The 23,133-nt window shown below is 39.4% G+C and overlaps 1 protein-coding gene across 2 annotated transcripts in view; it reads right to left on the bottom strand.

Moving 5' to 3' along the window:
* The window catches only part of TTC39B (tetratricopeptide repeat domain 39B), a 109,206-nt gene that overhangs the window by 57,382 nt on the left and 28,691 nt on the right, over positions 1-23,133 (bottom strand). For both annotated transcript variants that reach the window (XM_045022459.1, XM_045022460.1), the window contains exon 2: positions 19,140-19,174. In XM_045022459.1, coding sequence (XP_044878394.1) covers positions 19,140-19,174 — 35 coding nt within the window. The remainder of the gene's footprint in view (positions 1-19,139; positions 19,175-23,133) is intronic.

Here is a 23,133-nt window from a genome sequence, read left to right as displayed (position 1 = left end):
ACATTGAGACATCCCAGGAAATTAGAGCAAATACCAAGGAAGGCTTTAAATATTAGGACAGACTATGAACTGGACTCTGTTTTCAGTGGGAAGAGAGTGGAGAATGCAGAACACCAGTATGACGTACTCAGGGTAGCGTATTTTGGAACTTTTACAAGGTCTTTGATTTAATTCTTAGATAAAATGAGTTGCAGTTGTCAAGCCTGGAGGTCACAAATGCATGGATCATCAGAGCTAGAGCTATGACTTTTAGGATAAGTGACCATGTTTTGCCACCATAGTTATTTGGATATCCGGCAGCATAGAGGAGCACAAAGAGCCTAAGACTGAGGACTAATTTAACACTCAGACAGCAGATACCCTCATGAATGGACAATATTACAGAGGAGGCAGATTCTTAGAAACAGTGGCTGCTGGTGGGTACCACAAAAGAGATGTATTAAGATAACTTATTCATACAAAAGTAAAATTAAGAGGTTAAGCATTTAAATAGAGCCTCTGTATAAGCCATGATCTATAGCACAATAAATCTTATTTTTAAATACATATAGAAGAGAAAGGGATCAGTATCAAATTATTGTACCAATACTTTTTATAATATCTTATATTTTAAATTAATTAGTGAGACTTATCCCATTTTATCAATCATTATTGCCATTCAGTAAACACTGTTTCATTGATTTTATGCTCAAGTTCCATTGATTTTCTGCACCTTGCTAAAATCTTTGGCCAGACCAGGTATTCCAAACAGGCTGTGTATAAATGCCTAATACAAAAACTCAACTAGAACTAAACTTGAGGAAGACCCAGATGCACCAATTAACTAGCAAAACTATCCAAAATTTATTGGACTGAGAAGGTCAAATTTGGCCTTCACAATCAACTCAGAAATGTGAACCAGAAATAGGATAAAGAAAATCTCCCACAATATTTTTGTGGTTTCTTGCAGATAGATAGCATTATCTTGCACTGTCTGGAATAAAGAGATTTTAATGATTTACATTTATCTATATTGCTAGTCCTTGCAAACAAGCATCAAAACCCAACAACCAAAAAAAACCACACTATAAGCAAAAATTCTTATGTGCTATGTTAAACAAGAAACTTTTGAAGAGATTCACAGGATTTCATCCAGAAAATCGGCAATGCTGCATCCCCGGTTATAGGGCAAAACACCAAGAGGCTGAATCCATAAGGATGGATTATTTTTATCCCATATATGCTCTTTCTACACCAATATTAAGGGGAAGGGAGAATATAACAAGCAATTTAAGTACATATAATCTTAGCCCTACTGAAAATACAAATGTGTGTGTGACTGATAGTTTTTAGCTCTAACTAGGAAGCTCTGCTGAAACTTAGCTAAGGTGCTGCTCCATAACTGAGAGGTTAAAGTACACTTAAGGGGGTTCTCAACATTTTTCTTTCTGAGGCCCCTAAAATGCTATAAAAATTCCAAGACTCAGCAGCGGGGGTAGAGCTCCAAGCTTCAACCACAGGGGGGCCTTGGGGCTCTAGGCTTCAGCTGCTGATGGAGGTGGGGACTCCAGGCTTCAGCGGCTAGACAGGGTGGCTTGGGGCTTCAACCCTGCAGGGCTGGGGAGCTCAGGGCTTTAGCCCTGGAGCTTGGGGCTTTAGCCCCAGGGCACAAATGGGGCTGTGGAGTACTGGGGCTCAGGGCTCCAGGCTCCCAGCTTTAGCCCTGCAGGCAGCAGGCTTGGGGCTCGGGGCTCCTGCCCCACAAGGAGTTGAGGCTCCAGGCTTTAACCACGCAGAGCACTGAGGCTTGGGGCTCTGGGTTCCTGGCTTTAGCCCCGCGGGGCAGGTGGGCTCAGGGACCCCCTGAAATAGCTCGTGGCCCCCCTATGGGTCCACAGACCCTCAGCTGAGAACCGCTACACTATAAATTGTTTTTGGATTCTTCATATCAATGACTAGTGTACAACAAAATTAAAAGATACCGGAATCTGCCCCATAACTATATTTTGATTTGTGAATCATTACTATGAATCTTACAGATTTTGTCCACAGGGACAGGATGCTCATTGGATGCTCACCTGAAGACAATCAAGGGTTTCAGAAGTTCTATTCAGAACATGTTTTCCACAACATTTACAGATATTCCCCTATAAACCTCAAATTTTACTTAGTGCTCGCAAGCTAAGCAAGTATGGGCCTGGTTGTATACAGATGAAAGACCGCCACAGAAAATACAAGATACTACAAGAAGTGTATTTGTGATTTAGCAGCAGTTTTTCTTCTAGTCACTCCAGCTGGCATTGTGCTTCTGAAGTGCGGTCTTTAGAAGAACACATCAAATTTAAGTCCTAGCCATTGGACACTTTCCCTACAAATGCTCTATAAGAAAGTTACCTCCTCTCTATAAAAATTCACTTCCTGTTCTCAACTGCAGTATTGGTCAGCACTTTTACACTGTTGCCACCGTCAACTCGGGTTATTGTATTCGGGGGGGATGGTAGTGTGAAATGATTGATACAGGAGTGTGTACGTATCCTACCCACAGAATGCCTCTCTTACATGCGCATCTATTCTCCATTGCAAATTCTGTATTGAGTCAGCATATGTAAATTCCCTTTCACGTATATGGGGATTTCAGACACAAAATGAATGTAGAAAATATAAACAGAGGTCTGCAGTGCATATTCAAAAAGAGGAATTTTATCCATCATTTAAGTGCTTTGGTCCTAGAAGGTGCAATCACAATGTATGACCTTATTAACAAATCATAAACCAGATTTTGAAATGTAGTATTTTTTCTCTTAAATATATGAAAAAGCAGGGCTTTGAGTGAGCCCACACTGTTTCAGCACTTCACTGGTAGCCTTAGCAGTTTTTCCCTATTTTAAGCTTTCACTTATTAAAAATGAGATTCCAGCTCTCATAGTTGTGAAGATAATATTCCAAATGTGAACCAACTCAGTGCTTTCTTTCCAAGTCTGCAGACAGGCAAACAATAGATCTGAAACAGTATAAAACTGCGCCCCATTCGACCCTTCGGGTGTAGTATTATCTACAAAGTCTAACGATGACAATTTAAATCTCAACACTGTTATCTATTTCAGTGGTTATTTTAGCAGAAATATCATGCTAATGTTTTCAGCCTCTGTGGTTAGATAACACAAAAGTTAAATCATACTATCCATCCTCTGGAGCTCTTGCAGGAGTTTTCCCATCGGTGTTTTAGCCAGTCTCCTCTGGTGAGAACATTTCACAATCTAATAGATCTAACCATTAGGATGTTTTTCCTAATTCTTTGGGACTAATCTTTTTTCTTTTAAAGTTGTGTCCCCTCCTCCTTTATCTTTACCTGTTTACCATTGCTGCAAGACAGACATCAGAGAAAAAGGAGAAAGAGGGCCAATAGCGACCAGAGGAGGGAAGGAGAGAGGAAGCATCCATCAAGAAAAAAAAAAGAAAAGGGAATAGCAGAGAGGGATCCCTCAAAAGAAGATGGAAGCATGAAAAATGGGAGCAGGAAAGGAACAGAAGCCATCAAGGGAAACAAGAAGGGAACAAAATTAGAGCAGGAACAGGAAGGGCTAGCACCCGCCCAGGAACAGAGGAAAGGGAGACGGGGCAGCATGCTACAGCAATAAGGGAGGGAACCACCTAGAGAATAGGAAGACGAGAGAAGATTACCATTCTCTGTCCCCTGCAAACTTCAATCCTTACGATAAAGTATCAACAATATTAGGGAAGGTTCGGTTGTTACAATATGTAAGAAAGCAAAGGGACCAGTCTGTCTGCAATAGACAGTTCCTTGTGCTCCCTCTCCAACTTCATTTCCTTCACCCACAAATCCCACTGTGCTTTCTCCCACATTATCTCTTATGCTGAGAATACCCTTCCAAAATTCATCCACAGGGCAGTAGAGAATAGAGAATTTCTCTGAAATAATATATTCCATCCTCACATCCAAAAGTTTGACATCCCCTCTCCTTTATTTTTTTAAGATCCTAATTCTCTCTCTTCTGTATTTTAACCTAAAAGTGCCATGATTTTCATCCAGAAGGCCAAGGATGGTGTCTTCATTTCAGAAGTAAGTATTATAAATACCAATAGAAGAACTAATTGTTCTAATGTAAAATTATTATAAAATATATCTTTGCTGAAATGTAACTTTGGACATTTCTTTTGCATATGAAGACAATGCAGGGGAATCTACTTACTTCTATGGCCCTCTCATGACATTATGTGAACATCTCCATAATATTAATAAATTTATCAGCACAACCTCTCTTACTCTGGAGGCATTTTGTGCCCCCCCCCCCCCAAATTAAAATTCTGTGCGCAATATTTTAAAATTCTGCAAATTTTATTTGTCAAAATAACACTATATAATCAAACCAGTTTCAATTATTTTGGTAATTTACTTCCAAATATCTGTCAGCAACTATGTCTGTACCAATACAGACACACAAAAAATTTGCCTATGAGTAAAGAATTAAAGAAACCCCTATGACAAACCAATTCCTGTTTCTCTATCTCCTTCCCCACAGACCTCAGCTGGGGGGCCAGATATTCACGCCCCCTCTCCCCAGAGGCCAACTGTGAAGCCTCCCGTGGCCCGGAAACACACACACACACACACACACACACACACACACACACACACAGAGCCCAGCAGTGACCAGCCCAGACACTCCTCCTCCTCACCCCAGCCCACACACTTGCATCCCCTACCCCCCAGGCCAGCTGTGGGGCCTCCGCAGCCCAGACACTCACACCCTCTACCCTCTCAGAGCCCACGGTTCCAGATGCTGGGTCCTGGGCTTGCATGGAGTTTCCTGCGTGCCACTGCTGCCTCCTTTTAGGGCATGCTGGAAACTGCAGCTGCTGGAACCCTCCAGTTCCCTTCCCTTCTCCCACCCTTGTCTTCTATTTGTGAGCTGGGCTCTGCTGGGTCCAGGAGCCCATAATGGTGGACAGCAGCATGACAATCCATTTCTGTGGGGAAGAAAAGATATTCTGCGTGTACAACAGTAATTTCTGCAAAATTCTGCGTGGCTCAGAATCCCCCCAGGAGTAGGAATGTCTGCAAAGTAGGGGTGTATCAGTAGCCTCATTTTACAGATAGCAAACTGAGGCACAGAGAGACAAGTGATAAGGTAACACAGGAAGTTAGTGACAGAGGTGGGAATTAAACCCAGGTCTCCCAAGTACCTTAACAAAAATAACCTCCTTCAGGAGATAAACTAACGTCACAAGATAATCAGAATCTCCCAGCATTCTGGAAACTGGAAGACAGCTCTCTGAGCAAAATGGAAGTGCTGTAGCACTTTGGTTGTTGATTGGCTGGAGAGGAGCTCAGTGAGCCAACAATGAAGTCATTCCATGAGTCAGGAGTGCTAAAACAGTGTTAACTGAGACTATCATCACTTTCTTCAGAAGTCAAGTGCAAAAAGTCTTATAGGCACAATAGCACTAAACATGCACAGTAAGCAGGATCCAAAACTTTCCATTAATGAATCAGCCATATAGTGAGAAAAATCAAAACATGCCAAGTATATAGATAACTATTTACTTATGTAAAACACCACATGCATATTTCATCCCTGGTGTAAGTCAATGGAAGTTGTGGAGTAATTTTATTGAAGTCAATTCACTTATACCAGGGATGAATTTGGCTCACAATCTTTAATTCAATGGTACAGCTAGAAGTTACATCAGGCATTTCAGGCTTCATATGTAGTAGCTAAATTCAGATCAGCAGTACTTTAAAATGACCCAATATTCAAGAGAAGGAAATAAAATAAAACCCATGACAGGTGTTTATCTGCAGGTGGGAGAAAATCTGTTTTACACTGCTGGAACCTAATGAAAATGCTGGCATCAAAAAACCTGTCAGGATGCATGATATTCCAGTACAAAATAACAGAAGGCTAATGTGTTATCAGGTTTGTCTGGTAATCAGAAAGTTCAGTAATTTGATTTAACACTATTTTTAGACACAGATTTTAATAATCAGTCTTTACAGTTTAAAATAATAATTTCTGTAATCCTAGAGGCTGAGGTCCAGATTTTTATACCCTTACTTACACAGAGAAATACCTTACTCCATGCGTAGTCAGACTGAAATCAATGTTAGGTGCTACTCAGTATAAGAAAGGGTATCAGAATCTGGCCAAGAGCAATAAGCAATCCCAAATTACTGCCTAATCTTTTCACATATATAAGACAAATTTGTTTATATGTACTTTGCAGAAAGAGTTTGCATAAATAAAAGATGGGTACTGAAAAGCAATAAAGTTGAAAACAGAAATCCTTCTAAAATAAAGTTAAACTACAGTTTAAACCATACATAGTTAAAAATATGGTACTTCACTGATAAAGTTCTAACAAAATAAAGCACAATTCATTTTAAAATTTCTCTAGGAAAAAAAAAATCCAATCATCCAGCATGTAGGACAGCAAATAAGGCCAGATGTTTATGGTCCTATGACTGCGTCACACAGATGCTGGCTCTAATCCAAACACACAATTAGGACTGAGTGATCCTACTGCTAAAACCATTTTTCCTAACTTCACAATAATTTACTGGGATGTGTTATACTGAGAGCTGATACTGTATATTTAATGTTGCAAATCTTAGATTACTGAGCAGCCTCTAAAATCTAACAATATTCTACATAAGGTTTGTTATACATTGTTATAGTTAAGCCAAACATATATTGTAGTATAAATGGTTAAATGATAACAGCTGCCAGGGCAGGGAAAAATATCGGCAAATGCAATAAGCCACCATAACACTGATGATGTTTTTATGTTGCCAATTTCAAAAAGAGCATCCCTAAATGCACACCTTGCAGTATTCTGCAACCTACAGTATTCTAGCTGATTAATCATTGACATCAGCAGAGAAACTCATTCACTAGAAGCATTGTTCACCACTGCTAAGTACGGAGAAAAAACAATTACTTCATAAATCATTCTGAATACATTTTCCCCATTCGAATGTACTGTAAGCATGTAGAACAAACTCCATCTAAGCTATAGATGTTTTCAATAGAGTACATTTCTACAAAGGCAGGTTTCCCCAGATAAACATCTACACATATGATTACTGCAATCATGATTTCAGGGACTACTATACAGAGTCAGGGTACTTACAGGATGAAATCAGCAGATAACTTCAGGTGAATAAATGGAGTCCTCCCAATGCAAGGATAAGTCTCTCTTACTCTCTTTTCTACCATATACAGAAAAGCTAGCACATAGAATATTCAATTTTCTGTTTTATTTCTCGATACCCATGGGGCTCTCATTAATTAGTTATCAAGCAAAAGAAAAAAAAGACAAAGTTCACAAGACAGCAGCTGGCATCACAGGAGCTCTCCATATCAGAATTTAAAAGAAATGTCAATTAGAGTGGCAGCAGCTACAGTCAATGCTGGTTGCTGATGCCTCTGCAGGAAGAGGATGCTGGGAGATTTTCCCAATCTGTACTGCAGTCTAATTCTAATCTATCACTGCCTAACTGCAAGGAGAACATGGAAACAAGAAAAATACAAAAGGATTTACATTTAAAGGGACCAAAAAAAAGTTACCTCAGTGTTTCTCCCTTGAACAACTAGGTACCTTAAAAAGTGACCTTAAAAAACACATTAAAAGGGCTACCTTAAGAAAAGAACCAGACAAAAAGGAAGTACACCAATGAAAAAGCAGTCTGCATTTGCTTTTAGTAAAATGTACAACACAGCTTGTAACAATTTACAATTTGAGTAACAGTAACAGGAGTCATATTTTATTTTGCCCTATTCTACATGGCCCTAAGACGAACAAAATCACTTTGGTTATAAACTGTTAAATAAAATATATAGTATATATTTCCCTGTGAATATTTCTCAAAAATCTGATTTGATGCTAACAACAACTCCTCACATGGCCAAAAACTAAAGACAAAAACAAAACAAAAAACCGATAGCACACACAGAGACGGGTAAAATATACTACATCAGACATCATTACTGATAACCTGACAAGGTCAATGAAAGGAAGTAGCAGTCAGCAGCAAGAAAGCTAGAAAAGAAGAGGAGGGGGGGACAACCAACTGGAGCTCTTTGGGAGCTCATCTCAGAGGCTGGTTCCCAATAAGAGCAGACCAGTACCAGCTGGAAAAAAAAAACAAACCTCAATGGTCTGTCCATGTCCTCTGAAATCTCTCCAGTTGGGCTGAGTGTGGCTAACCCTGCACACACTGAAGACCACTACTCTTGTGACAGGTGAATAACTTTCAAACTTTCTTCAAAAGAATCATTCTTAGGGCATGGTGGAAGGCACAGGAGCCTCCTCCAATCAAATTCCTGCCAATAAGGGAGGAAAGACTGCTTCTCATGGAAAGGCTAAGTCCCAGAGACCAATCCACTTCTTAACTACTGCTCTTGCCAGACAGGGGCTTTGGTGCTCTCTCTCTTTCTTGCAAAGACTATTTCTTTGAAAAAGGAAAACATGCCACAGAGCTCTCCCTCATGCAGTAATATGATTCTAGCAGTGAAAGCAAAAACAAATCTAACAGATTAACATAATTCTCAGCAACTGTCTTCAAGGACAATGGCAGTAAAAAAAGAAGTGCGCTGCTGACTTTAGACAATACACTATTGTGGAAGGGTTGGCCTCTGGGGTGTCCCCTTGCAGCCCAACATGGCACTACTCAGTCTATCCTGGGGTTTCTGATAGTCAACCACTACCTTCAGCTAAATCTGGTGCTGGAGAGCCTTAGCTCTCTGGCTAAGACACTCTACAGTTCATTCCTTCTAGGGTATCAAAGTCCCAAAACACAAGAAAAAAAAATAAGGATTGTCTGGCAAGCCTTCAGCAGGACCTTGCCCTTTCCTTCAGGGCCTTTCTTCAAACAAATGGTCAGCCAGTCAGTCTCCCTACGCCCAGTTTTTCCATCCACCTGGAGGCTCACCAAGCTAACAAGCTGTTTCAGGTTCCTGGCTGCAACCACTTTTAGCTCTGTGAAAGAAGCCTGGAGGTCGTCTCTCTTTCTGGATCAGCTACCAAGCAATCTAACTACTCTCTCCACTCTCAATTTGGCACACTGCTTGGGGGCAAAACAACAGAGACTGACGCCCCTTGCAGAATGCCGACTCAAGCACCAGCTTGGAATGCTGGTGCCTGGAGCCGGCCTTACATGGAATCATGGTGGCGGGAAGCCAGAAATGCAAGATGGAATTGCTGGGTAAAACCAAGAGTGGAAGTCTGGCAAAAGCAGCTGGGGGAAACAAGAGACGAGAATGATTTGGGAAGGAGTGATCTAATGTTTTGGGTAAGGGAAGAAACTAAGGGCTTATCTACACTTACAATGATGCAGCTGCACTGCTGTAGTGCTCCAGTGAAGACAATATCTATGCTGATAGAAGGGCTTCTTCCGTGAGAGGCTGTAGCTATGTCAACAGGAGAAGCCCTCCCGTTGACATAGCACTGTCTACACCTGGAGTTAGACCGCTATAAACTACATCGCTCAGGGATGTGGAGTGACATTTATATGGACATAAATTCCTAGCACAGACCAAGCATGAGTCTATTTTGGGAGAAATAGGGGACAGAACTTGGTTCATAAAGATATTCCTGAAGAGCTTTTTATGAACCTTTAGATCCCTCCATATTGCAGCAATTGGCAGGTGTTTAAAAAATACTAGTAAGGAAGGTATGCCTCCAGAACCTTCTTACAAAGGCCTTATTCATACACTCTGCAAACATATCTGGACCACCTACCCTTGACTCATTTCCCATCTCTTCCCCAGTTACTAAAAATTACTCCATTCTGAAACCACTCCCATGAAATGCTGAGGATTTCCTGCAAAATAATTAATTATCGGAACTTTGATTTTACTGGAAATTGTACTTTATTAACTATGAGGAAAAATGATTTCCCTCCGAAAAGAAAGGAATGTCATCAGGACAAGGAAGAATTAATCCTAATCTTCCTGTTCTGAGGCATCTTTAATGCTACACAAATAGATAGATTTTTCCCCCCTAAGATCAACAGTGAAATAGTTGACAATTTAAATGTTAATACTGGCTATTTTTAGATTTTAGAGATAACACCATAATGAGATAAGGAAAATTCACTTTACTGAGGTGTGACATCCTCTTTCAGCATGTCTCCAGATTCTAGAAGTTTAACTCTGCATTGGTTTGCCCTTTTCATAATTAAAACTCCAGTCTCTGCCCAGGGAGAAGAGACAGGCCTAGCTAAAACATCCATCAGCTCTTTCTCCTCTGTGGTACTCCAGAGCAGATGGGGAGGAATGAGTTCAAGAGGAGTAACTTAGGGGAAGTATAAACATAGGTTTTATCAAAGTTTAGATTGTGAAGTCTGGGATTATAAAACTTTGTTCTTTGTGTTTCTGCACATTTCACCGTTATTTTTACACAAGCGCCACACACACACACACACACACACACACACACACTCTATTTTTAAATAGGTACCTATTTTAGGGGCAAGTTTATAGCCAAGATATAGGAAAATTTTAGGGCTGTCAAGCGATTAAAAATATTAAGCGCGATTAATCACACTGTTAATCAATAATAGAATACCATTTAAATATTTTTGGATGTTTTCTACATTTTCAAATCTATTGATTTCAATTACAACACAGAATACAACGTGTACAGTGCTCACTTTATATTTATTTTTGATTTGTATTTGAATTGTAAAAAACAAAAGAAATAGTATTTTTCAATTCAGCTAATACAAGTACTCTAGTGCAATCTCTTTATCATGAAAGCTGAACTTACAAATGTAGAATTATGTAAAAAAAACAAAAAAAACTGCATTCAAATATAAGAATGAAAAATTTTAGAGCCTGCAAGTCCATTCATTCCTACTTCTTGTTCAGCCAATCGCTCAGACAAACAAGTTTGATTACATTTGCAGGAGATAATGCTGCCTGCTTCTTGTTTACAATTTCACCTGAAAGTGAGAACAGGCATTCTCATGGCACTGTTGTAGCTGACGTCGCAAGATATTTACATGCCAGATGCGCTAAAGAGTCATACGTTCCTCCATTCTTCAACTACCATTCCAGGGGACAAACATCCATGCTGATGACAGATTCTGCTCAATAACAATCCAAAACAATCTTTTTTGGTGGTTTGGGTTCTGTAGTTTCCGCATCAGAGTTTTGCTCTTTCAAGACTTCTGAGAGTATGCTCCACACCTCATGCCTCTCCAATCTTCACAATTTGATTCTGGCTAACTGAGCTTTTTCCAAAGACAAGCTAGATATAATATTCCATGGTGTGAATCACCACATTTTGAACTTTGGCTCACCTGGGTAAAACTAAGCAGACTTTCAAAAATAGCAACGTTATATAAATAGCCTAAAGTTTATATATTTATACTTAATGTCATCTACAGCTAGGTAAACCATTCAGACAGAAATCCAAAAGCTATCAAACAATCAGAGCAGCAGAGACCGCTGAACTAAACCCTGATAGTTTTACTCAGCTGATCTTTGTGTTGCAATGTCACGAAGCAAACATGGCGGAGGTGGCCAGACAATATCACTTCAGATCAAGTTCTGGGTCAAGTTCTTTAGAAATCTAACATCGGTACCTTCTTTGTGTTTTGTCAAATCTGCAGTGAAAGTATTCTTAAAATGAACATGTGCTGAGTCATCATCCAAGATTGCTATAACATGAAATATGGGAGAGAATGCGGGTAAAAACAGAGCAGGGGATATACAATTCTCCCCAAGGAGTTCAGTCAAATTTAATGAATGCATTTTTTTTTAAAACGAACATGAAAGTATGTCCTCTGGAATGATGGCCGAAGCATTAAAGGGCATGTGCATGTTTAGCGTATCTAGCATGTAAATACCTTGCAGTGCCAGCTACAAAAGTGCCATGCAAATGCCTGTTCTCGCTTTCTGGTGACATTGTAAATAAGAAGAGGGCAGCATTATCTCCTATAAACGTAAACAAACTTGTTTGTCTTAGCTATTGGCCAAACAAGAAGTAGGACTGAGTGGCCTTGTAGGCTCTGAAGTTTTACATTGTTTTGTTTTTGAGAGCAGTTATGTAACAAAAAAAAAATTACATTTGTAAGTTGCACTTTCACGACAAAGAGATTGCACTATGGTACTGGTATAAGGTGAATTGAAAAATATTTCTTTTGCTTATAATTTTTACAGTGCAAATATTTAGAATAAAAAAATAGTATACACTTTGATTTCAATTACAACACAGAATACAATATATATGAAAATGTAGAAAAACATCCAAAATATTTAATACATTTCAATTGATATTCTATTGTTTAACAGTGCAATTAAAAATGCAATTGTCACCATTAATTTTTTTGAGTTAATTGTGTGCGTTAATTGCGATTAATCAACAGCCCCAAAAAAGTTTTCTTAGTAGATGAAGCAACAACATATCTTTTGTGCAATTTTTCTTTCTTTTTTTTTAAATGCAGAAAGCTCAAATGGTATAACTTCAGACATAAATAAGGCCAGCTTACATTGCTTATTTTTCGAATTGTATTAACTTGGTTCCTCTTTTACGATTCATATGGTTTCTCTGAATTGGACAAAAGGCCAAGCCAGCTGTCATTTTCTAATGTGCCTATTTAGTTAGATATCACTTCCTGAAGTCATGAACTTGTCTTTCATGGACTTGTAATGTTTTAAAATGTCTTTTTAATGACTGATCTTCTACTTGACTCTGAACAATCCAGGTACCAAACATAAGAAAAAGCTTAAACTGCTTACAGGTATGCTTGAATATCTACTTTTGCAGCACCGCCTGGGAAAGTTTGAGGATTCCTCCTCCCAGCAGGCATGGAATTTCCTAAGTGTCTTAGACAAAACCTGTATTTAGGGTCTTCCCCACCCTCACCCGCAGCTGCTTACCAGTGCTTTATCCACTGACAGATAAACACACGTGCAGGTATAACTGAAACATTAACCACACTTCTGAGATTACAAGGATAACCTTCTAACTTCTTTAAACACTTCTGGCCTTTAATCTATTACCCCAGTAATACCATGTAGAGCAGCTTTGGTAGGATCATGGATTAGTAATATCCAGCTTTGGGTGGGGAAAGGAGAGGCAAAATAGGGACAATAACTGATACCAGTAAATTATGTGCCTCCCTACTGGCACCTCTAAAATTAAGAGCCACTGACAAATTTAAGAATTCTTTTCAAAATCCTTTACTAAAATTCATATCAAGTTAAGTCCTCCTTTCCCACTTTTTCCTTTCTGATCATTGCTTCTGATAATGTATTTAAGAACTAAACCACCCTACATTTTTGACATTCAACTATGCCACAATCCAGTGTTTCATATCACAAATTGCTGTAGAAAACTAATGAGTAGGGAACTTTCTCTATGGGCATGGTTTATTTCTAAGAGGTTGGATTCTACATATGCATGCTACCGTACTTCCTTCCAAAGACAATCTAAAGGTAATCTACAGGGTATTTTTATGGCCACACATTTAAGTGAAAGTGAGGGAATGGTACATAGGATAAGAGACAGTTAATATTACTATAATTAAAGAGAATTCTGTACAAGCTCTAAAGGCAAAGGACTCAGGGATGAGGTGGGGGGAGCAAGACCAGCTATATGTACTAGTCTATATCAGGCTTTGGCATAAATTTGGGTGGGATCATGAGATTTGACTTTTCCACAATTTTTAGTTTTACCTAATTTTCATAATAATTAAAAAAACAAGAGCTTCCAAGCTTCCAGAGAAAATTCATTTGAATCTGGGAGTAAAAGGCATGGATCTCTAACTGCCCTAGAGAAAGGGGGAAAAAAAGTTTGTGAATGATTCAAGAACTGTTCTGCTCAAAGAAAAGCTAAGAAGATGGCAAAGCATACGAATGAGGGTCAAAACTGCAGATGTTAAAGGTTAATTTTACTAGATAATTAAAACATAGAAGATAGACTAGGTTTTCATAAAGTTATAAGAAAAGTTAAGCTTTCGGTCAAGAATCAGTAATATAGACATAAGTTAAATGTGTTGCATCCTTTTATTTCAGTCCTTTGTCTGAATTATGTCTATTTACATTGAAATTTCTTTGGGATAGAGGACAATATTATGTTTGTAAAGCACCCATTATGTTTTTGGAATATAAGAAGTTAAGTGCAAAGATCTTAAATTGTCTATGACTAAACGTACTGTGGAAAAAAAAGACATTTGAAAACTGCACCCTAAGGGGCAGAGACTCTTAACTGAATGGAGTCACAAGCAGGGAGTTGTCTTCTTCAGTGGGGCAAAGAGTTGGGAAGAAGTAGTCTGTAATGTCCTGAGCTCATGCTGAACTTAGTAATGGTCAGAGGCTTACATTTTCAAAGAAAAAGGAAGATTAAACTCCTGTCACAAGTGAGTAACTGGTAATCTTTGCCGTTACACTCTTGGAACATGCTGACTCTTGATAGTTGTGTTTACCACAAGTGAAGTTGTGATGGTTAGGATCGCATACATGCCCCTTTTCCCCCTTTCAAATTTGAACATTTGGGTCCTCATGGCTATATAAGGAAATGTGTCAGTCTTTCCACTCAAAGTATCAAGAAATGAGCTTGATGCAGGAGTCACTTAGAGAAATTCTAAGACTTGAGTTACGCAGGAGGTCAGACTATAATCATCATAATGGTCCCTTCTGGTTTTAAAATATATCTAGAGAGTTCTATAATGACAGCCCTTTAAAATGCCTATGAAGGAGACGTTTCAGGCATGCCATAAACACAGCTTTATGTCTGACTGAATAAACCTTTCACCCCTGTGGTACTGAACATCTATAAAAGATCCTTATACAAGAATCTGGATACAGAATCTATCTAATCCATTTAGCCAATCTGAACAGAGATTGGCTTCCCCTTGGACTTGTCCTCAAACACCACAGCGAGCCCTGGAGATTTAGGGAAGGATTTTACCCTCTTAGATAACTCATCACCCATTTAGCATCTAACATATGCAACCTGGTTTCTCCTAGTAAGCTCTGACGTTTAGTGAATAATGCCAGATAAAGAGGAACTAGTTTTGTTGGAAACCCTCCTGATAGAAACTAGTGGTGTGGACACCAAGGCAGTTTACCCTAACAGAACACTGTATATGCAGGATAAACCACCAGATCTGGATCTCACTCACTCACTCTCTTGAGGCTTGTACACATGAGAAAGTTGCACCAGTATAACTTTAATCAGCTTTTAAACTGATCTAGTTAAACTGACTAAAACTGGGTGCAAAAGACTGTGTAGACACTTATTTTGGTATGAGTCTTATAGAAGTTTAGTTAAACCTGTTCCTTGTAACTTACTTAAACTAAACCAAAATAAGACATTCTTATTCTGAAATAAGAGTGTCCACACAGCTTTTTCCACCAGTTTAACTAGATCAGTTTAAAAAATTATATTTTAAGTTATACCAGTGCAAATTCCTCATGTAGATAAGCCCTTTCTGCATGTTATGCCCACCAGTGACAGTTGAGGAACTAGATACATAGGAAACATTTCTCAGAGACACACGCACAATAGCTCAAAGGGTGCCCCTACTAATCTTAATATTAGGTTTAGTTGTTAGGAAGGGAGAGGCTCTAGTATATGTGGGTAGACATGTCATTCATTGAAAAGAATCTTTTACAGTTAGTATATTCAAAAACTAAACACCTATGTTCTATATGGAAACTGATATGCATGTATGGCTTCCAAATGATTCCTTAATGACCCAGAATTACAAGTATTTCTTGTGCACTACTTGATCATGTTGCAGTTCTTTGCATTCCAGGTCAAGACTTTTGACCCAGTCCTATAGATTGAGGAAGTCACCATATGGAGCTTAAAACTTTCATAAAATTCATATGCAAATTGGCATGAAAATCATCTCTTTTTAGCCACTGGAAATATCAACAATAAAAATCAGTTTTTCATAAGAGGGTCCCTTAAAATGGGATGAGAAGAGAGAGAGGACTGGCAGCAGCATGAAACTGAACTGCTTAACCACTCTTCTATTTCAGGCAAACCACAGTTCCAAATTCCTTGTACCTTGTATATAAAGAGTCTCAAGAATGACAATCCCTATGGGGCAAAGGGAAAGAATGACAGTCCCTACGAGGTGAAGGAAAAGAACAGCAGCATGCCATTAGATTAAGAGAAGGGTCCCCGCTGGTGCCCCATCAAATTTGCTGTTTGAAAGCTGAAATCAAAGATAGTACTAGGGAAGCTGAGACTGAAGACTTAAGCAAAGACTTCTTTTGTCAGTGGGGCTTTTAAGTACAACTGGTTCTAGACAGATAAATGCAGCCAGAGTGTCTGAAGGACTTCTCATCCTGGAAGATGGATTGTAGAAGCCCTTGACCCTCTCTACCATGCCTTAGACATCTTCTTGCTGCATGGATCCAGGCTCACCTCCTCTCTCAAATTCTCCAGAAGATGGCTGAACAAATGAAAGAGACTGTCCCAGGCATATAACTTATATCTACCCACAATTGCCTTGTAGTTGTCTAAGCAGAGAGCAAGTTGCCAATGAGTATGCCTTCAGCTCAGATGATCCCCATTTATTTTTATTGCTCTATTGCACATAAACTGAACAAAATAGCTTCCATCTTTTAATCTTTATCAGCCATGGTCAATGCCGATAAAGAACCCAGAAAAGGGTAGCTATTCAAATACTCAGACCCCCGCCACAGCTCTCAATATAATCAATTGGCTCTGAATCCTAGCAGGAAAAGGACAGAGTACATCACTAATAATTTTTAGGGCCTAGCAGACACTCATCAATGGATCACATTCCCTTTCTGCCTCACCTCCAACACATTGTAGAGCTTATGGGCTCTCTCATGTATGGTTGACATGAAGATAATTAAGGCCTATACAAAATTCACCTACCAGTTGGAACTGTCTGAAATAGTCTAGTGATGATAGCAAGATAGCAGTAATGGTGTCACTGGTGAAAAACAGATAGCTTCCACAGCCCTGTGATAATGAAACATCCTGATACTCATTTGTGCCAACAGCTGGTTCTGTAATACAGGCCTTCAAGATTAGCATGCTAGACCCAGTGGTATTTAGGCAACTAACTCAACTCAATGAGAGTTAGTTGCCTAAATACCTTTGAGGATCTGAACCTTAGTCCGTAATTCAATTAATGCTTAGGATGTGTCTGTGTCATATGCCATTCATCTGGCTGGTAAAATTAACCTGAAGGAAAAAAATCCAAGATTACATGCTATAAATCATGTGACCGGATTGCCACCTGAAACTCCTACTTTTGCAGCATTTTCTTATGGGGTATCTAACTCTAGTTCCACATCTACACCAGCAGTTTTTAAACACTGTCTCCTGTGGGATCCGTAACTTCTCTGGTGTAGAAGTTCTCTAAACTGAAGAGCTGACGTCTCACATATTAGGCCTGTTAATGGATTTATGAACTTGAATCATGAGCCTGGATCCTCTCACTGTGTCTTTGATGTTGAGGAAGCTGCAGTCTGAGCATCCTTCAGTCCTGCTTGAATGCCAGCAAACACAAGAGGCCCTGGATCTAGATGTGAACTGTAGTTAAATGGGAAACCAAGTCTGAGGAATGACAGCAAGATGATTGCTTAATTCTATGCATGTCTGTTCACATAGGCTTGGTCTACACTACGGGGTGGGGGAGAGTGTCGAACTAAGGTACGCGACTTCAGCTACGCGAATAGCATAGCTGAAGTCGAACTACCTTAGTTCGAATTTCCTACCTATCCAGACGCCGCGGGATCAAACTCCACGGCTCCCCCGTTGACTCTGCCACCGCCGTTCGCGGTGGTGGAGTTCCGGAGTCGACGGGAACGCGTTCGGAGTTCGAACTATCGCGTCTAGATTAGACGCGATAGTTCGAACTCCAAGAAGTCGAACTCTCCGCATCGACCCGGCGGGTAAGTATGGACCTACCCTTAGAAGACAATGGTGGGACCAGTCAGTGAGCTCAGTACAACAGTTACTCAAACTGCATTCTCCTAAGCTTAGTAATAGTAGCTCTTCCTCCTTGGTTCAGAGTAGTGCAGCCTTATCTATCACTCCTCCTCATCTTTTCCTTAGAAGGCATTATGCTGTTCTCAGAGAGCTCAGACCCATGAAGGATGGGATCAGAGGCTCATCCTGTGAGCTCTCAGATTTGTGCATTGCCTAACAAAATTGGCTTTAGGATTAAGGCACCTGCCCAGTTCAGGTCTGATCCTTCTGAGACCATGGATACAGACTTCCATGACTGGTATCAGAATGTAAGAGCTTTGCCCTCTTTAGCCTCTTCTCCAGTGTAAAGGTGGCCTCTGCACTGCCCCAGTCCTCATCCCTTTCTGTGATGGGCTGTTCTCCCAGTATAATACAGAGCAGCCTTAAGACTGGCCTAGGCCATGCTTCTTCCACCCTCCAGCTTCACCCTCTACATTACTAGTAGGTCTGGAGGGTGGTATAGAAGCCATAACTCCAGCTCTTTACCACTGGAAGTTCCACTTATACTCCTCTCAGGGATGGCTATGCCAGATTCTGTTGAGAGTGCAGCTGCATAGTAACAGAGATTATCAAACATGTTATTGCAACACTATACAGCAAGAAGAAATATTAACTTTTATGTAGTTCTCATGCAGTTGGAGGGGAATTGATCACTTCTCTTTATGTGGAATCTTGTGCCACTATTGCATGTAACCCCACTTCCATCAATGCGTGGGGAGGGAAAGTCTGCACACAGCCAGGCATGGGTGGAACAATCCCTGCTCAAGGTCTTTTGCTTGGCCAAATATGATAAAGAACGATAGGGCCTGAAGAAGGTAATTTCCATCAAAAGGCTATTTAATAGTAACTTTGCTACTGTTCATACTGCACCTCTTCATGAGATTCCCCAGAGCTGTCAGTATGGCACTGAACTACTTTGCCAACAAATATGAAACACCAAATGCTTTATATTCACACATAGGCAGCATCAGCCGTGGTGTTTCTCATCCTTAAAGAGCTTCATTGGTTTTGGAAATATAAATGATCACTGTGCATGTGTACAAGTGAAATAGCTGATTTTACCAACACACAGAAATGTGTGGCGCATATTAGGCAACAATAATTTAGCACTCTGTATGACTCTATATTTAAAAATGGAAAATAAATATAAATGGTAAAATTGTACTTACACTGGGATACTTTCAAAGGCATCTTCAAAGTTTTCCTGCAAAATAATAAGCCAAGAATGACTTTTCAATAAATACAAAGGGTGCGTGTGTGTTGTTTTTTAACAAAGTGGTGACAAAAAGCCACACAGCTACAAAATCAGATTGATTTTATTCTACCACTATAGAAATAACCACCCTACCATGGTTTATTGCCATTAGAATATGGAGTTGAACTAGTGAGACCTCCCATTTTTAATCACACCCCACAAGCAGAGCTGCCCTTTTAGCTGAAGTTTATGGTCCAGCGGTTACCTTAGGCTCACACTTCCTATTATAAAAACTATACTTGGGATAAATAATATATTTAAGATAATAAATATAAAAGCTTCACTGGAAATACTTAATAGAAAATTGGAGCTAAAAGTGGCCTACACGACAACTGGATTCGTTAACTAGTGAAGAGGCCATTTAAAACTTGTACTCTCCCCATCAATCTTTTCTCTGTTGTTTCCCACGGTTGCTTCCTCCTCCTCTCCCCCAGTCCTTTAAATCAAGCAATCATAGAAATGTAAGACTGCAAAGGACCTCAGTAGGTCATCTAGTCTAGTCTCCTGCATTCAAGACAGGTGTTTGTCTAACCTGTTCTCCAGTTTGTCAACATTGTTTCTGAAGTGTAGCGCCCAGAACTGGACACAATGCTCCAGCAGGGGCCTTATCAACGCAGAGTAGAGCAGAAGAATTACTTCTTGCGTCTTGCTTACAACACTCCTAATACATCCCAGAATGATGTTTGCTTTTTTTGCAACAGTGTTACATTGTTGACTCATATTTAGCTTGTGATCCACTACAACACCCAGATCCCTTTCCATAGTACTCCTTCCTAGCCAGTCATTTCCCATTTTGTACGTGTGCAATTGATTGTTCATTCCTAAATGGAGTACTTTATATTTGTTCTTATTGAATTTCATCCTATTTACTTCAGACCATTTGTCCAGTTTGTCCAGATCATTTTCAATTTTAATCCTATCCTCCAAAGCATTTACAACTCCTCCCAGCTTGGTATCATCCACAAACTTTATTAATGTATTCTTTATGTCATTATCTAAATCATTGATAAAGATATTGAACAGAACCGGACCCAGAACTTATCCCTACGGGACCCCACTTGATATGCCCTTCCAACTTGACTGTGAACCACTGATAACTACTCTCTGGGAATAGTTTTCCAACCAGTTATGCACCCACCTTATAGTAGCTCCATCTAGGCTGTATTTCCCTAACTTGTTTATGAGAAGGTCACATGAGACAATATCAAAAGCCTTACTAAAGTCAAGATATACCACATCTACTGCTTCCTTACTACCCACGTTTGTGATCCTGTCAAAGAAAACTATTAGGCTGGTTTTGTCAAGACCAAATCGTGTCAAATCATGTTGACTGTTACTTATCACTTTATTATCTTCCTGGTGTTTGCAAATTGATTCCTCAGTTATTTGCTCTATCATCTTTCCAGGTACTGAAGTTAAGCTGACTGGTCTATAATTCCCTGGGTTGTCCTTATTTCCCCTTTTTATAGATTGGCACTATATTTGCCCCTGTCTAGTCCTCCAGTTTTGGTTTTTTTCTGGCCAAATTTCTATTCTGTATAGGTATATTTGTATTAGTTCTTTGTTCCTTCTAGTGTTTGAAATTATTTAGTGAAACACTATCAAATGCTTTACAATCAACTGTTCCTTCATCCACTTATTTTGCAAATCTATCAAAAAATTGATATATGCGGAGAAAATCTGCTCTTTATGGACTCTTTATTGTTCTTCTGCTGTTAGTGTTCAGTGACTACACTTGTAACATTTTACTGCAGAGTTTAGATTTACAGGTTAGTGAAGGGTAGGATAAGCCTTTATTTGCACTACAGAAAACATTAGAAAATTGTGAGTTTCCATTGCACGGTGTGTGGGTGGGGAAGCACTACAAGCAATCAGTTGGATGTTACCTTTGAAGGAGAAAGCACTAACTGTACCCAGTTGCTGTGCTTGCTGCCTCCTTCCCACCTAATACTCCACTTTCAATATTGCTTTCCTAGCTAAGAAATACTTTATGCTTTCACATTTTTATCAACAGCTTTTGATTCTACCTTTTTAAGATCCTGACTGAAGAGGAAGGGAGAGAGTATACATGAGCCAAGAAAGCACTATTGCAGGGAAGGAATAAGTAGGTATGAGTACAGGTCTGTCGCATCTTATGCGCATTTAACATGCGCGATTTCAGCTTTACACGGTCGGCAAAAAATAAAAACAAAAAAACGAACAACAATTTAAATACTGTTTCTGTAGTGCGGGCGATTCCGCCCGCCATTCAACTCAATGTAATTTTGACTATACGCGGTTTTAATTTTACGCGCTAACCGCGGAACGGAACCCCCACATAAGATGAAACTTGCCTGTACACAGGGAAGAAAGTTGCCTTTAAATCCCTAATCTACAGGCTCTCTAGAAGTTGCTCACATGGACCAACAACAGAAATCCAAGGAGCCTGTAAAAAACTGCTGGACATGAGAGGGGACAAGAGGGAAGAAAAAGGAGGAAAAATAAAAGCAGGATAAGTAATAGCTTAAAAGACAGATCAAGTAGTTTCTTGTGACTTTTTAAACAGTTATCTATTGATTTTTAGTACTACTGTCTTCTCTCCTTCCATCACTGCTGTATTTTCTACTATCAACATATATTTAAGAGAATCCTTTTTGATTTTTTTAATATCTGATTTTCATAGAACTATATGAAGGAATGGCAGAACATGTTTCACTGCTCTATTACTACTAGACTTTACTAGCTGGAGGCCTATGGCATAGAGCCTTACGCCTCATAAAACACCAGAGTTGCATGGTAATGAGCCAATAAGACATTCCCTTAGTGCTATAAGATTAACTGAATTTTAAAAGTTTGCTCTGGATGCATAAGATAGCCATTTTTATTACTGTTAAAACTGTGGTTAACTAAAAAAATTATTAGCAGCACAAAACAGGTATCATTTTTAAAGTCGCATTCAAGTGAATCTAAGTTTGTCTGATAGTCTGGTTTTGTGACTGGTGAGAAAGTATTTTTACAACAGTTCTGAAGAGTAAAGAAATAAAATAAGTAAGAGAAAATTCTTCTGACATACATCTTCACTACCATTTCTCCCACGTAAGAAAGTGGACACCAATGAGGGAATAAATGAATGCAACAATACGTTTCAGTAGAATACTGTTAGCCAATATTTGGGGTCTGGCACGTTGTTTCAGTTACAGTGAGAAACTGATAATGGAATCAGATTTGGTTTTTTTAATGCAATCCTGTTAATTTACAAAGAATGTACACCAAGTCTTGTATCCCTGAACACAGTAGAAATTAGACAACTAGAGACAGTTTTTCCTCGCAGTTCCAAGTCCCCTTCCAGCCAACACTGCCCAAAAGCGCTCTCTGAGTTTTTCGCAGGGTCATGCTACAAGTGCTTTTCTGTCACTGCTGCCTTCTTGCTGCCTTCTCAGTCAGCTTCTCTGGGTTTTCTGCTGTTTCTCCCTCTCACACATGCACTTCTCCAACAAACAATACCCATCTGCCTACATTTGCATCCTGTGAAGCCTCCTCCCACAAAGCTCAGATTCCTGAGTAGTGTACGTGGACCTGTGTTTCGCGTAGTGGCTCTTATTGTTTTAGCTATCTTATTCCAAGTGTCTTATATTTATTCTGAATGAAGCACAGCTGTTATGCCCACCAGCCTCAACAAGGTTTCACCCAAACCCAACACATCATTTGAAGTTAAGAATGTACACTAAGAATCAATGTTAGACCACAAGAAAACTTTAATGTAGACTGCAAACAGTCATATCTACTTTATAGTGTTTAAGGGCTGTCAATTAATCGCAGTTAACTCACACAATTAACTCAAGAAAATTGTGATTAATCACACTGTTAAACAATAGAATGCCAATTGAAATGTATTAAATATTTTTGGATGTTTTTCTACATTTTCAAAT

Source organism: Mauremys mutica, chromosome 6 (genome assembly GCF_020497125.1).
Source record: "Mauremys mutica isolate MM-2020 ecotype Southern chromosome 6, ASM2049712v1, whole genome shotgun sequence".
Classification (NCBI taxonomy): domain Eukaryota; kingdom Metazoa; phylum Chordata; order Testudines; family Geoemydidae; genus Mauremys; species Mauremys mutica.
Note: the sequence above shows the minus strand (reverse complement) of the source record. Positions and strands in the feature narration are given on the sequence as shown.